Genomic DNA, 14,421 nt, shown 5'->3' with positions numbered 1-14,421 from the left:
AAGAGTGGCATGTTTAAAATGTGGACAGTTGTAAATTTTCACGTTTGTCCGACGTGGTGGCTATGTTTGTGAGAGGTGTTTGTGAGAATATGTAGCTAAACATTCTGGTTTAGGTTTGCCACCAATTGCTCCAGTATAGATGCTTGATTAAGGCCCCTCCACCTTGGGCCCTAGTAACTCAGTCCCACTTTCCCCCCTTTGTGACGCCCCTGGTGGTTGCTTGTGAGCTTGTAGATCGGCTATTTTCAAATAGCGGATGTATTTAGGTTTAAAGTGCTCATGTGGCCTATATTCACTTATTTTGGGCTTGTTTTCATAGACCTGGTTGTTTATTCCTCCTGACAAATCTGACAACAGAACTTACTTAGGTTATTTACTTAAGCTTGAAAAGCCAAATAGTATCTATTTTTGTGTGTTAAAAAAGCACTTTGAAACTGAAGAGATGATGGCAAATGTTGATGATAATAAAATAAAGATCAGAAGATGATGGCCAATGTTGTTATAAAATACAAATCTATATATTTATTTTTTAACTGAGTTAGAATGGCGCAAACACACCCAACCCGAAAAACACGGAAAATTTTCCGCCTGCACGCCGCGCTGTGCGCGAACGCTATGCCGCTCCCCGCAACTCTGCCCCCACTCCTTCAGCTTCTGCCTAGGGGAAACACTGAGACGTTTAGCAGCAAAGCCAGATAGTAGGCAGCTACTTGCCCACTATATGGCTACTACTACCACTACTACCACTGCGCCACCCCGACTCTGGATTCTTTAGAGGTCCCTCAATGCATGATTAAAATGTGGGTTCGATTTGATGATGCCTTCATGATTTTTGTTATTTTTGTTAAAATATGCCTCTCCTACCAACTTTGATAGCCAATCTGTGTATATAATGTTTTTGTTTTTTTGGGTGTTATTATTATTTCATAGCCAATCTCAAGTTGTGATGTCTAAAGACTATGCTTTTCTAGAATTCAGTATGTTTATAGGATGGCATCCTACTGTAAGCATTTAACAGCTCTCCAACTAGTGATTGAACGACTCTGCACAACTAGTGGACATGCAGCCCAATCCTACCAGGCCTTCTGTGTAAAATATGTCTGTATCGCCTAAAAGAGCGTTAAAAAGTAATACATGTCCAATAATATGCCTCTCACTTCACTGGCAACATACTGTAGAGCTACCTACTGCTTATTTCTATCTCCCAATATTCACATTTTATTAGTGGATGGAAATGTGTATCAATTAGCATTTAGTTTTTCTGTCTTTCTGATCATTTGCTTAATATTTTTGAAAGATGTTATGGAAACCTGTCATAGGGTTGCGATCCTGAAGCACAGTACTGTGGGTGGGGGTAATAATATACAGTATAATAATAGATATGTTAAACATTCCAAATAACATGAATTTTGGTTATTTAAATGTTCTTCAAATTACTTCCAATTACCTGTGATGGCTAACTTGCAGTTCCCCCAGAAGCTGGTTTTTGAACCACTGGTCAAAATCCACATTGTCAAAGAGCTCGTAAGCTGCCAGTCCCACTGCATTGTACACTGTGGACAAAAGAGACAGAATTACTAATTTGTATAAAAACTAAATATATCAATAATCATCAATCAGCTATAATGAAGGGAAAACACGAGCTTATTTTAGTAAAATATACCTAGTAAATATGTGACATGACAGAGAGACAGAATTGTCCGTATTTTCTTTTTTCCCATATCAGTAAGACTCCCTAATCGGAAGATAAGCGACCGTCAGGTACGGGAGTTGTGGTTTGCCAGCCAAGGAGTGTGTGTGCAAAGTTTGGCATAGATAGGGGCAACGGTGCCGGAGATAAGAGTCTGCAAAAAGCAGCCTCATGGTGGCGCTAGAAGAGTGGCATGTGATGGACAGACTGACTGACGGACAGCCAGTGGAGGTTTTGATAGTAACTGCGACCTGACGGTCGCAATAAAGAAGAAAATCAGAGCAATAAACTTGCTCCAACTACAGTTTACTATCAGAACCGTCACAGCTTGACCGTATCCGTTTGTCCATCCGGACGGGTAACACCTGACACTGTGGTACACCTGACACATCACTGTGACATCACAGGTGACATCATAGTGATGTCAGATACCCAGAGCAGGGATCTCCATATATGGGCATAAAGGGATTGTATCCCAGATGATGCCCTGATAGGAAAATCTCACCAACATAATCCATAAATGGCCAAGTCAGATGGCCAAGGCAGATGGCGCGACCTCGCCCTTTTCGCCCTTAGGCGTCTTACTGGTTTACATTGACTAAATAGTTGGCTAAAATGTTTAGAAAACTCTATCCAACCCTCTCTCTGGGGTGATTTGACTACAGGTGGCAGAGATGCAGATAAGGTGGGTGAAGCGGGTGACGGGAACTCGTAGAAAATCAGAGACAGATAAATGAAGGGGTGAGGGAGAGCAGGCAGGGAAGCAAGAATTGTACTGTAGTCTCTCTGGGGACTGAATGAACTCTAGCAGCTGCAGTGGGACCTTATGAATATTCTTTCCTCATCATTTGTCGTCTCAAATTATGGATGGATGGACGTAGAAAGAACGGATGAGTGAGTACTATGGCATAAGGGGTAAGTCTAATGCTTTGAAGAGTTGGGGTCAAAAAAGCAAAAGCCCCGAAAGCCACGGGAAGCCATGAACCCCCTCAGGGGGGTTTCAAGCACTACATTTCTCCTGTCCCTCCCTCCACCTTTACTTTCTTAGTTTAGATAGGGGAGAACAGGATGATGCACTGATGGTGATAAGCACTTGCTTCGTTGACTTTCAGACGTACAGTAGATCCAGCTATCGATTCATCAAACAATGAAATGCTGCTGCATTGTTCTCTTTTGAGAGAGCCCATTGTTTTCAGTTTACATTGTACATTGGAATGAACATTCATTCGTAAGAGGACATGTTACAAAGAAAAGCTGACTGCAGCACAGAAGGACTAAAAGTAAACATTAACTTGATGGGTGCTCATATTGTATCTCCAGGTGGAACTCAATATTTTGGGTTATTGAATAAAATGATTGAATTAGTCGATGTAGTGGTTTGCAGGATTAGCCGCAGACAGACACACACAGGCAAAAACATAATTTCAACAATGCCTTTGACCTAGCGGAGATAATAAACAGACGCAGGATAGATGTATAATGGAACGTTTATAGTATTAAGTCATCACTGAGAACCGTGTGCTGCTTTAACTGACAGCACCTATAACATGGTCCTTTTGGTGTATAGTCTGTATACGAATGATAGAGCTGTCTAAATCTGCAGATCCCCTTCAAAGAGAAACTGGCAAACGGTATCAGACCTACCAAGGGAAGAGATGAGTCAGAGAGACAATGAGAGAGAGAACGTCAGTGAGAATGCGAGTTAGGGGAGTTGACGAAACGGTGGGAGAAGGAAGAATAGAGCAAGAGAGACGGAGAAGAGTAGAGCAAGAGAGAGGATGAAAAGAGAGAGGGAATTCAATATAACAAATAAGGGATGGTTTAACTCACCTGCATCCTTCATCCGTAACTGGACAGCATCCTCTACATTTGTCGGACCTGGTAAAGCAAATAAAGTAAACCACTTAAACCTATATGGTTGACCAAAGTCCCTAAGGGATTCTGTGGCATCAGTGCTTGGATGTAGGGGGGACACACAGATGGATTTTAAACACTGAAAATTTTAAACGGAACAAACGCTGTACAGAAAAACCATGTAACAAACAACAAGAACAAATGGCCTGCACTCCGCCTTAAACCCTTAGCCATAGATTCCGATCAGGTATCCAGGTTCCTCCAACAGAGGCCATTTCCTCTCCATCAGAGGGAGGTGAGCCACAGCTTTGGGGGGAACAGAGGGGAGAGCAAACCCGCTTCTGTTTGAGCAACAAAACACCACACGTCAACACCACCAGGAGACTGTGTGGGCTGTGTGGGCTGTGCGTGCGTGCGTGCGTGCGTGCGTGCGCGCGTGCGTGCACAACGCGATTGTGTAGATTGGCTATCCTATTTTTGACACAAGTATGTTATCTTCATTATTTACAAGTTCTCCTCAACAGTACAAAGGCAGGACCCTTAGCCAATGAGGTGCAGCCAAAGGGTAGATCTTTATGCGATACATGGTGTTACATGTGAGCCCACACTGTTTCGAAAGGAACAGTATTTCTAGTTGGAATCACTGTCCACACAGTCTATGAATTGAGCACTAAAGGACCCCACGCCATTATGCTTGGGAGAGACAAGTTGAAACCAAAAGTAACATTATGTAAAAGATTGTGCAACGCTAACGGGACTGTGTTTTTAAGTAGTCATATCTGTTCAAACATTGTGAAATGACAAAAATGCTGTAATAACATTAGTCTTACAAATAACTGTTGCTTAACTCATTGATTGCCAAGGCCTGAGTTTCCCGAGTTATTACAGTAGTCCCAGGCTGCCACAGCCCGAGTTTCCCGAGTTGGCAGCCATTTTGAAAAAAAGAAAAAAAAATTATAAAAGAATTTCCAAAAATGCCTAAAATGTATTAGGCACACACGCACGCAAAATGTATTAGGCATGATCGCAATAGCGAAATTGCATGTTTAGCCCCATAACAAACATCTTTCAAAATGGCAAAATGTTTGTTTTGTCTGACTTTGAAGGCTTCTATCTCATGAATGCCTGAACGGATTTCCAAGCGGATTTTTTTGTTTGAAAGCTGTTAAATAGTACTACACATATGGTGCATCATCTAGGCATGGGCGTGCACGATCCGTGCACTAAAAAGTGATCCGTGCACTAGAAATTTAGGAAGGTGGCAGTGTTTGTTTTGTCTGACTTTGAAGGCTTCTATCTCATGAATGCCTGAACGGATTTCCAAGCGGATTTTTTTGTTTGAAAGCTGTTAAAAAGTACTACACATATGGTGCATCATCTAGGCATGGGCGTGCATGATCCGTGCACTAAAAATGTATCTGTGCACTAGAAATTTAGGAACGTGGCAGTGAGGAACTTGGCGGCCATTTTGAAAATGGCAATCAATGAGTTGTTAAGTGCTTTGAGCCCAGATTGTTGTACTGCAACAGGTGAGAACAGAAAAACAGACCTTGGAGATTCTGCACCATCTCCAGCAGCACTGGGGTCAGTGTCTGGCTATAGTTGTGGAAGATATCCAGGAACAAGACTTCTGTACAAGGCTAGAGAGGAAGAAAGAGAAAGATGACCGAGTGAGAACTGGACCAGCAGGATGGAAATAAATACAAAAGTAGACATAAAAAGTGAATAAAGATGTGTTATGGCTTAAGCACTTAAAACCGGGAAAGTATCTGTGTCATTTTAGATTTTTTGCGTTGGCTATTCATGAATAGCAGACATACAAGCTCAGCTTGATTGTACATCTGCTATTTTTGAACATTCTTGAAAGTGTGAGAACTACCGAGTTAGAAGGCATTTGTAGAATCGGACTTAGGTCTTGAAGGTACATTTTGGTAGATGTTTGCATTGCCATGAAATTAACGTGAAAGTAGAACATAAACAAATGCAGACAACAACGTATTCTGCCAATGTGTAACATTACAAAACCTGACATGGCAATAAAATAAAATAATAATAAATGTCAAGTTCATGTTGATTCTACGAATATCTTCTGCTTTGCGGCTTTGGCACTGATGTGCTCAAGGTGTATTCAGTGATAATGAAAGTGGCTGGGGGTCATCTTGTCCTTTACTGGCCTTACAGCGTGGAAATGTTTAGTTTTTTATAGATTTTTTACACCATTATAATGTTCTCGTTTTGATCATTAGACCCAATCACTGAATATCGGTAGGCCTACGTCTCCAGCTTCAGGATATGTATGATACTGATTTACTACGAGACTGTGGCATTTTATGAGTTCAGTAGTTTACAATCTAGGCATTTAGCAGACGTTCTTAATTCAGAGCGACTGTGGTTCTCAAAACCTTCATTTTGATCATCATAACTAAACATCATAACATAACTACGGCCATACTCTACCCTGATTGGTCGAGGACTGGCTGGCCACCTCTGAAAACCGAATCTAGCTATGCTCGTAACACGGGCCATGGTGGAAGTCCTTATATGGTCAGCACATATTCTAGTGAGGAGAATGAATGGAAAATGTACCAATTATATTTATATTTGAATTAAATAAAATCACTGAATATACCTTTCAGGGAAGAGACTTTCTGTAGAGGGGGAAAAGGAACTGACCAAGTTAACCCTGCGGGACCCCAATATAGGGTTCTGTCATATGACAAATAACAGAAATAGGACATCCACAAGCTCACAACACATTGTGATGCGAAGCGTCATGAGCGAGTCGTGTAGCTTTGAAAATTGTCATCTATAATGGCATGCCTGCACAATATTGCAAAATAGGTTTTCACAAAGTTAGTGGCACAAAGTTGGAAGTGGTTAACATTTCCAATCCCCAACTGCGACCCCCTCAGGGATAGTGGACAGATTAATGTGTAGACGAATGACTGATCATGTGTTTGCGATTGTTGTTCTTGTCTTCCCTGTCTACTGCATAAATTAAGTTCCTCAAGGAAAATAAGCAATTTGAAATTGAAGTTGACATACAATGTTTGGTTGCATCGCAGTTGCTAGTATTTGATATGCTAAAAGACATTGACATTTTACTAATGTCACAAGGCTTGTTTGCAATCCCTATGGCTGAATGCATTTTCATTTACCTTCTTGATAGGCTTGTTTGTTTATTTTTGTCTGTGGGGGTTTAATTCCGTACAATCCATGAGCAATGTTAATTGTGTTGTTTAATTTGTTTCTCAGCTCAGACATGTCAATCTCTTAGGCTGCCTAAGTGCTTCATTGTGATGTGGGCTGTGTCGTTTTGGCTCCTACGCTAAACCTTGGATATGAGAAAATCAATCTAAAGCATCAATATAGTTAGGTCTAATATTGGTTTGTCTCTTTCCATTTGTGTAGGCTTGATTACAAAAATGTGAAAACTGTCAGTTGTGCAATTGTAAACAAGGTTCGGTTCCAACATTATTAGTTCACTGAAGCTTTGCGGTTAATTCTACTTTAGTATTGACAAACGTGCTGCAGAAGACTCAATGATCTTTTTTTTTCTCAAGCGCTCGGGTGGTGCAGTGGTAAACCACCACGGAGGTTATGAGTCTGAATCCACCGCGGTGCAACCACCTTTGTCGGCCATCTATGCGAACCGTGTTGGGGGGATGGAAGCCATTGTATGTACTCCTACGGGCTAGGGCAGCACCTGTCAGCAGGGAGTGTTGGGCAGAAGGAGTAGAACAAAGGCTCTCACTTGCAGGTGAGACAGTAGGTGACAACGACAACACAGAAATGTGTGTGGGGAGGAATCAATTGGCATAACGACTAAATTGGGGGAAAAAGGGGGGGGGAAATATTTGGCTACTCTAAAAAAAGAAGAGTCATTAGTGTCAAAATAATAATTGCCCGCTTCCCATTCGCAGCAGCCTATGTCTCATCTCGTATTAACCTTCTTTTACGAGAGAGCTGCAAGGTAAACAAACAACACTCAGAACGCATCAATTTTGCGTTCTGCACGTCATCATCTGCATAGCAACTAGGAAGATGCTGGGAGACACTGAATTTGTCGATGACAACATCGACAAATTCTAGTTTGTACTTGGTTGTGGGAGAGAGAGAGTGTGTGTATGTGTGTGTGGGCGCACGCGTGCCTCTCTCCATTACGCCAGGCAGTGACCTCTCATCACACAGTGCTCCTCAGAGTGGACACAGGCAGCTTTCGCTGGCCGGTTGATTTTAGGCTTCAAACGGAGATAGCGCCCAAAAGGTTGGTCGTACTGGGTACGGGGGATCCGGGCTGGCGAGCCGCTTCCAACGGTGCCAGGCTCAAAGTTGTCTCCCCCGGGCCAAACCTAGTGTAGTACGATGTGTGGAATGGCCCAATTTTATCATGAATCATGAATGCAGGACTTTGTACTCACCAGCAACATAGCTGGAAAGCAGTTCTCTCTGCTAAGAGATAATGTGTGTTAGATAGGGTTTTAATTCAGCCAGGCAACAGCGCTCTGTCAGTATACTTTTACATTCAATAAAAATGCATCTTCCCCTCGCTTGTGTGTGCATGTCGTGTGTGCGCGTGTGCGTTTGTGTGTGTGTGCACCTGCAGCAGAGTTAAGAGAACCCTGCTATAATTGGACTTCAAGGTTTTTGATTTATTGAAATGACAATGGCAGAACAAGAACTAATTGACATACTAATTCATGACTAATTTATGACTGTGTTAACATTGTGAAAACAAGGTGGTCCCTCGGCTGGGGGGAGACAGACAGATTTGAGCCTGGCACCGTTGGAGGCGGATCGCCAGCCCTGATCCCCCATCCGACCAACCTTTCAAGCTCTATCGCCGCCTGAAGCCGAAAATCAACCGGCCAGCGAAAGCTGGCTGTGCCCACTCTGAGGAACGCCGTCTGATGCGAGGTTTCTGCCTGGCGGAATGGAGAGGAGGGCGCGCGCACGCACGCACACACACAGTCTTTAGGCTTTGAAAACTAAATGCAACACACACAGTGTAGCTCAGCCACCTTTGTTCTCATTCACAAAAAGAGAGGTTTTTCTCCGGCTCCGGTTTTGTCAACTTCAAAATACCTGAAATAATGTGCGTTCTGACCCGTGGTGAGATTGCACATAAAGCGCTGGAATGTCGGAACCGCAGCGCATGCCTCGCCTGGCATGCCACATTTGGGTATAGATGAGAGAGAGCTGTCACAACTCACAACACAGTACTGCTGTGATAGGGAGACGCAATCAGGCAGTGGGGGTGCATGGTTGCAGTGCCAACCCTGTACATCACAGAAGGACTAGGAGTACAAAACACTACTCTGCCTGCAGGATGCCCCGGGGGCTGCCTGGTGCGTTGGTGCATGATTTATGGGTTTTTCTAGTTAAAGAAATCTCTAAGTAAGCTTTGAGTAAGCACTCAGTCACACAGACTTTAATGTGTCATAGTATATGCTTCGAAATGACTTTCCCTTTATTCTGTGTATATGTATATATTTGTTATTCCTAGTGGAATATACTGTACTTCTCTGCAATTTATCACATCTTTAAGTAGCGAGTGAGTGTGTGTGTGTGTGTGTGTGTGTGTGTGTGTGTGTGTGTGTGTGTGTGTGTGTGTGTGTGTGTGTGTGTGTGTACATTATTTACAGCACCTTGTAATATTTGTGTCCTTGTACTGTATCTCTTATGTGGACATAAATAAATGATTGAAATGTGTGTGTGTGTGTGTGTGTGTGTGTGTGTGTGTGTGTGTGTGTGTGTGTGTGTGTGTGTGTGTGTGTGTGTGTGTGTGTGTGTGTGTGTGTGTGTGTGTGTGTGTGTGTGCGCGCGCGCGCACGTGCGTGCGTGCGTGCGTGCGTCTCTCTACTCACCCGCAGGCTATATTTCCACGAGTCACCACCTGTTTCTTCAACAGCTGTCCAGGAAAACAGAACAACAAATTAAATTAAACTAGAAAGCCGCCAGGATCCCGAGGAAGTTGCAGGAAGAAATAACATTTCAAAAAATGCGGTTCAACTTTTTGCATTTGTGGCACCCCCATAGGGCAGAAGTGAGCGTTTTTGGAGGTGCCCTCAAGTATCCCTCTTCCGTCAACGTCATTTATTATATCACAGCGCTAGCTGGAGGTAAAACAAAAGAATATTGCACTGGATGCAACAGGAATCACCTAAGAATAATTCTTTAGTTGTAGGCTAGGCTAGCTATTCACATACTGAACATGCCATCTAACTGTGTTGTTGAAAAGGAGATATAGAGATTTGATTCTAATGTGGGGTTGATTGTATGTTGCATTCATGATATAATAAGGTATGTGAGATTTTTGTAAAGTAGACAATTGTCAGCGTGCACAAAAAGTTTGACGCTGATCGTCCAGCAAGACAAGACTCAATTGAAAACTGGGAGTGCACTGTAGACAGTTGATTATAGGCTGTGATTAAAATCAGACTTTTGGCATTATACTTAAGGGGCCCTTAAAGTGGGAAAGGTAAAGGTGTGTGCTATAAAAATGTATCATAAATGTCACTATATAGTGCTGAGTATGTCCAATAAAACAGACTTAAAGATTCACAGTATCAATATCAGGCTTTGCTGGGCCAGCTCTAAGGCTCCCTTTTGGCTCCACAAATACTTCAGGGAAATATGAACAAGGAGAGGAAGGCAGGTAAACCTTAAGAAGTGGAGCTACAATAGGACACAAATCAAATAAAAAGGTCTAGGGCATGAACAGAAGAGATGAACAACACACATGCTGGAGAGGAACACCAGATCTTTGGTATATAAAACTAGAAAGGGGCACTGTGTGTGCCCCTTTCTAGACTTTTTGCATGTTTTCACAATGTCATTTCGCTTGAAATATAAGGCAGTGAATAAATATAAAAACAATAAAAAGTAAGTAAGGGTGTAGGTAGGGTTGGGTACCGAAGTCGGTACTTTTAATGGTATCGACCGAATCACGTCGGTACTACCGAGTATCGATTGAATTAAAAACGAACTGTACCAAGTTTCGGTACTCTTGAACGCACCCGTGGCCGGTCGCATCCGTAACAACATTGAATTGCTTTAGTAAACTTGCGTAGTTGCGTTACTGTGAAATGGCCCACAACTGAAAACATCCGACAATAGCCAACGATGTTATTATGATGATCCAACGTCTATGATCTCCGGCTGTGACACTGTGTGAGCATCGATCGTCACCTCTCCCCAGTCCCCAGTCCCCACGCTAACGCTGTGGACCAGAGCTACTCTCCCCATAGCCTCTCCCCCTCTGCTCGCTGCTCTGTCTTCAGGCAGCAAAGGACTGTCACCCTTTCCGTGAAAGCCTTTTTCTGTGTTGTATTAAAAAAAAGAATACAGTCCCGGGAGAGATGTGTAGTATGGTACATGTGTCTTTAGTTCCGACCGCCTAGAAAAAGTAATTGATCGGTTGAAACAAACTTTTTAAGCATGTTTGTGTTTGTTTCGCCAGCACAGCCACCCTGCCTCTGTAACTCCATGCTGCCGCTGCACGTCGTTCATGTATGCAGTAGACGCGAACGCGCATTCACGTTCAATGTAGTTGCATTCAACAGCGCAAATTGTTGATGTGAGGTTTAAGAATAAAGAGAAGCAAGGTCTTATTGTCACTAGCTACTCTAGTCTACAGGGACAAGAAGCAAGATGCAATGTTGTGATTGAGGTGATAATAATAATAAGAAAAACTAAGATAAGGTACTGTAGGCTAAGATGATGATGATGATGATGATAATAAATAACAATAATAATAAAAAATTAAAAACGTCAACAGTATAGCCATAGAATAGCTGTATAAAGAATGTGTTCTATTGCAGACAAACACTTGTAGACCTATATAAAATAGCAGCCATAGTAGCAGTAATAGTAGTTCCATCAACTACAGTAAGCCTACTACTATACTTGACATGACAATGGCTGAACCATTGTAGAGGGCCTTAATAACCTATTGTGGTGTGTAAAATAGCCTATAGAAAAAAGTTAATAAGGGTAATAACTCATACCCTGCCAAACCCGAGGAACCCGAGAATTTCGCGATGTCCCTCCCTGCCACGCCCGAGGAACCCGAGAATTTCCGCCATTTTGAACCCCAAAAACGTTAGTAGGCATGATAGCGATCGCGAAATTGCTTGTTTAACCCCCATACAACCCCCATACAACTCAGGTAGCAGACCTCCAAGCTCACAACAGTGTAAAACATAATGAGTGCTATCTCATGAATGCCTGAACGGATTTCCATTCGGATTTTTTTGTTTGAAAGCTGTGAGCAATGTGGACACACGTGGTGCATTATCTAGGCATGGGTGTGCATGATCCGTGCACTATGAATTACATGGAAGTCTATGGAGACGAATGGCAGTTAAAGAGTACGAAGGTATTGTTAAATGGCAGCATATGAGATAATAATAATAAAAATCAGAAATAAAAAAGTATCGAAAACGGTATCGAAAAAGGTATCGTATCGATTCCCAGGTATCGAAAAAGGTATCGTATCGATTCAGAGGTGAACGATACCCATCCCTAGGTGTAGGTGCCTCTTTCATCAGAATGACTAAGTGCTGTGCTTCTCCTATTGGCCATTAGTGATAATGTAGTGGATCTAATCAGATGGTGCAAAGGTTGAGTCATAAAACCAGCCTTATGAGAAGAAAGCAGGAGAAAAAGCAGAATAAAAGATTAAAGACACAAAGGTGTAAAGCGGCGATTAAAGGGTTCAATCAATACTGTTAGAAGTTGAAAGGTGCAAAGGGTCAAGGGTGCACATAACTGGTGCGCAAAGTGCGCATGCGTGGTCAAAATAAATGTAGCATTGCCGATCAGACAAGATTAAGCTCTCTTTCGCACTGCCTCCAGTACCAATATTTTTCTTAACACTTTTTCTGCCATGGGTTTATGATTTTGGTAACTAAGTTCTGCCTAAGAAGGAGATCTCCTTCTTAGCGCTTTTTTTAATCAGCGTATTAAGATCGCCGTTGTCTACTGTTCGATCAAGCCTCGGCTGCTAATAGTTGCTAGGAGACTAGCTCTGGTGTCACATACTGCACGTGCTGTACTTCCTGTAAGTAGACTTAGTCTACTTGTGTTGACTAATTGTTAAGATTTACTCTAATGTAGAGTAAATCTTTACTCTTTAGAGTAAAGAGTAAAAGAGTAAAGATGTAATTTAATGTAACCCAGCTGCCATGAAGTGTGTTTAATTTACTGACCTCACCTCGGTTACGTGAAGCATGACAAGTTGTAATGATGGTGCAAACTCTATTCTAACGAAGTAAACAAGAATCCTATAAAATCCGATAAAACACAGGATTTTAGCCAAAGTTCAAATTTACTATATTAAAACCAAGCATCTGTGACTTAAACAATGTACACACTTTGCAAGTACCGTACATTCAACTCTTGGAACCTCAGCAACATACAGGTATATGAGTAGTTCATTTCATTCATCTGTCTCATGCTGGTTAGAGTGACGTTGTGGCAGCAGAGGCAGATATGTAGCTCCAATAAAACGCTTACTGTGCAATTATCAGGTACACAACGAGACCGGCTATTGCCGGCGTCTTTTCTCTTTTCTCTTTACTAATATTTATTTTGTCTTGCACAAGCGACTACTGGATATGCGTGTTCATACCAAAGCTCTCAGGGTCCTCTTCCCACATGGCTAGCTCTTCCTCTGTGAGGAGGAAGTAATGAGATACAAGACGGCAGCCAATTTCAGTCAGTGTAGGGTGTGTGAAGAACGCTGTTTTTATCTTGTGAGCCTCCAGACTCTCTGGTTTACTGTCTGGGGAGGAGAGGGAGAGAGAGAGAAAGAGACTGAGATCAAATAAATAATACCTTACCCATCCAGCAGTGGCAGTTTAATTCCCTCTGCCATTATAGCTCCTTAATACACAAAACCCCCAGATGCCACTCGCCTGGGTGAACTGGACTTGTTGTGCTAACACCACCCCATGCACACAAACACACACACACACATTCCCAGTGTGTGTAGAGAGGGGACAGAATGCAGTTTCATAGCCAGCTGGGACCCAAGGCGCAAAATATATAGAGATTTTCATTATTTCAACAAAAAAGCATAAACAGACTACTTGATATGAAGGATATTGATGTGAATAAGATATCTGAATGGGTAAATATATTTGATATGCCCATATTTACAATTAAAGGACAATTTATGGCGAGGTTACTTTCTCATCTCCAGGGCTCTTTATGGCAATGCGATAGCGGTGAATTCAGAGCGAATTCAGATCCATCTGTGATATAGGTACCGCCCCGTTTTCAGATTTATTTATTTTTTAAACCAAGGAAAAGTTTTACCTAAAACCGAAAGTGAAAGAAGCAGACGGGAGGGGAGGGGAGGGGGTGGAGGAGAGTAGAGAGAGGCGTGGAGGAGAAAGACAGAAGCAGGGAGGAGTGGGTAGGGGAGAGGAGGAGAGGGGGCAGGACACATGGACGATGACGTGTACGTCCAGGGGCCAATTAACTCACTTTTCTGAGCCTCATTATGCACAAAACCCCAAACCACAGAGAAACCACTGAATGTTGAAAGCTCAGTTATTTTAGTGAAATTGAGGTCAGGAAACATTAGAATTTGATGTCATAACACCTTTAACTGTGTGTATATTTATCTAGTCTTGTGTGTACTAACCCGAGCAAAATACATTTCTCTAAACAAAAAGGACATCTAATCTATTTAGAATTATTGAAAATAATTCATTGTGTTTTACATTTTCAGTTAATCCCCTCTAAACTTCCATGTGTACCTGTGTCCTTATTGGTACAATGCTAACCGCACCGTACGCACGGCACACAGTAGTCCCAGGCACACACAGATCTAGCTGTCATTCAAGTAGACTGACATCCTTGTACTA

General features: G+C 42.3%; 1 protein-coding gene across 2 annotated transcripts in view; it reads right to left on the bottom strand.

Annotated features, from left to right (window-relative positions):
- Positions 1–14,421, bottom strand: part of ipo11 (importin 11) — a 219,418-nt gene that overhangs the window by 156,753 nt on the left and 48,244 nt on the right. For both annotated transcript variants that reach the window (XM_080738216.1, XM_080738217.1), the window contains exons 11-15: positions 13,179–13,331; positions 9,412–9,455; positions 5,094–5,184; positions 3,521–3,568; positions 1,448–1,553 (exon numbers count right to left, since the gene is read on the bottom strand). In XM_080738216.1, the coding sequence (XP_080594342.1) occupies positions 1,448–1,553; positions 3,521–3,568; positions 5,094–5,184; positions 9,412–9,455; positions 13,179–13,331 (442 nt within the window). The remainder of the gene's footprint in view (positions 1–1,447; positions 1,554–3,520; positions 3,569–5,093; positions 5,185–9,411; positions 9,456–13,178; positions 13,332–14,421) is intronic.

Source organism: Nannobrachium achirus (assembly GCF_963921795.1).
Source record: "Nannobrachium achirus genome assembly, chromosome: 12".
Classification (NCBI taxonomy): domain Eukaryota; kingdom Metazoa; phylum Chordata; class Actinopteri; order Myctophiformes; family Myctophidae; genus Nannobrachium; species Nannobrachium achirus.
Note: the sequence above shows the minus strand (reverse complement) of the source record. Positions and strands in the feature narration are given on the sequence as shown.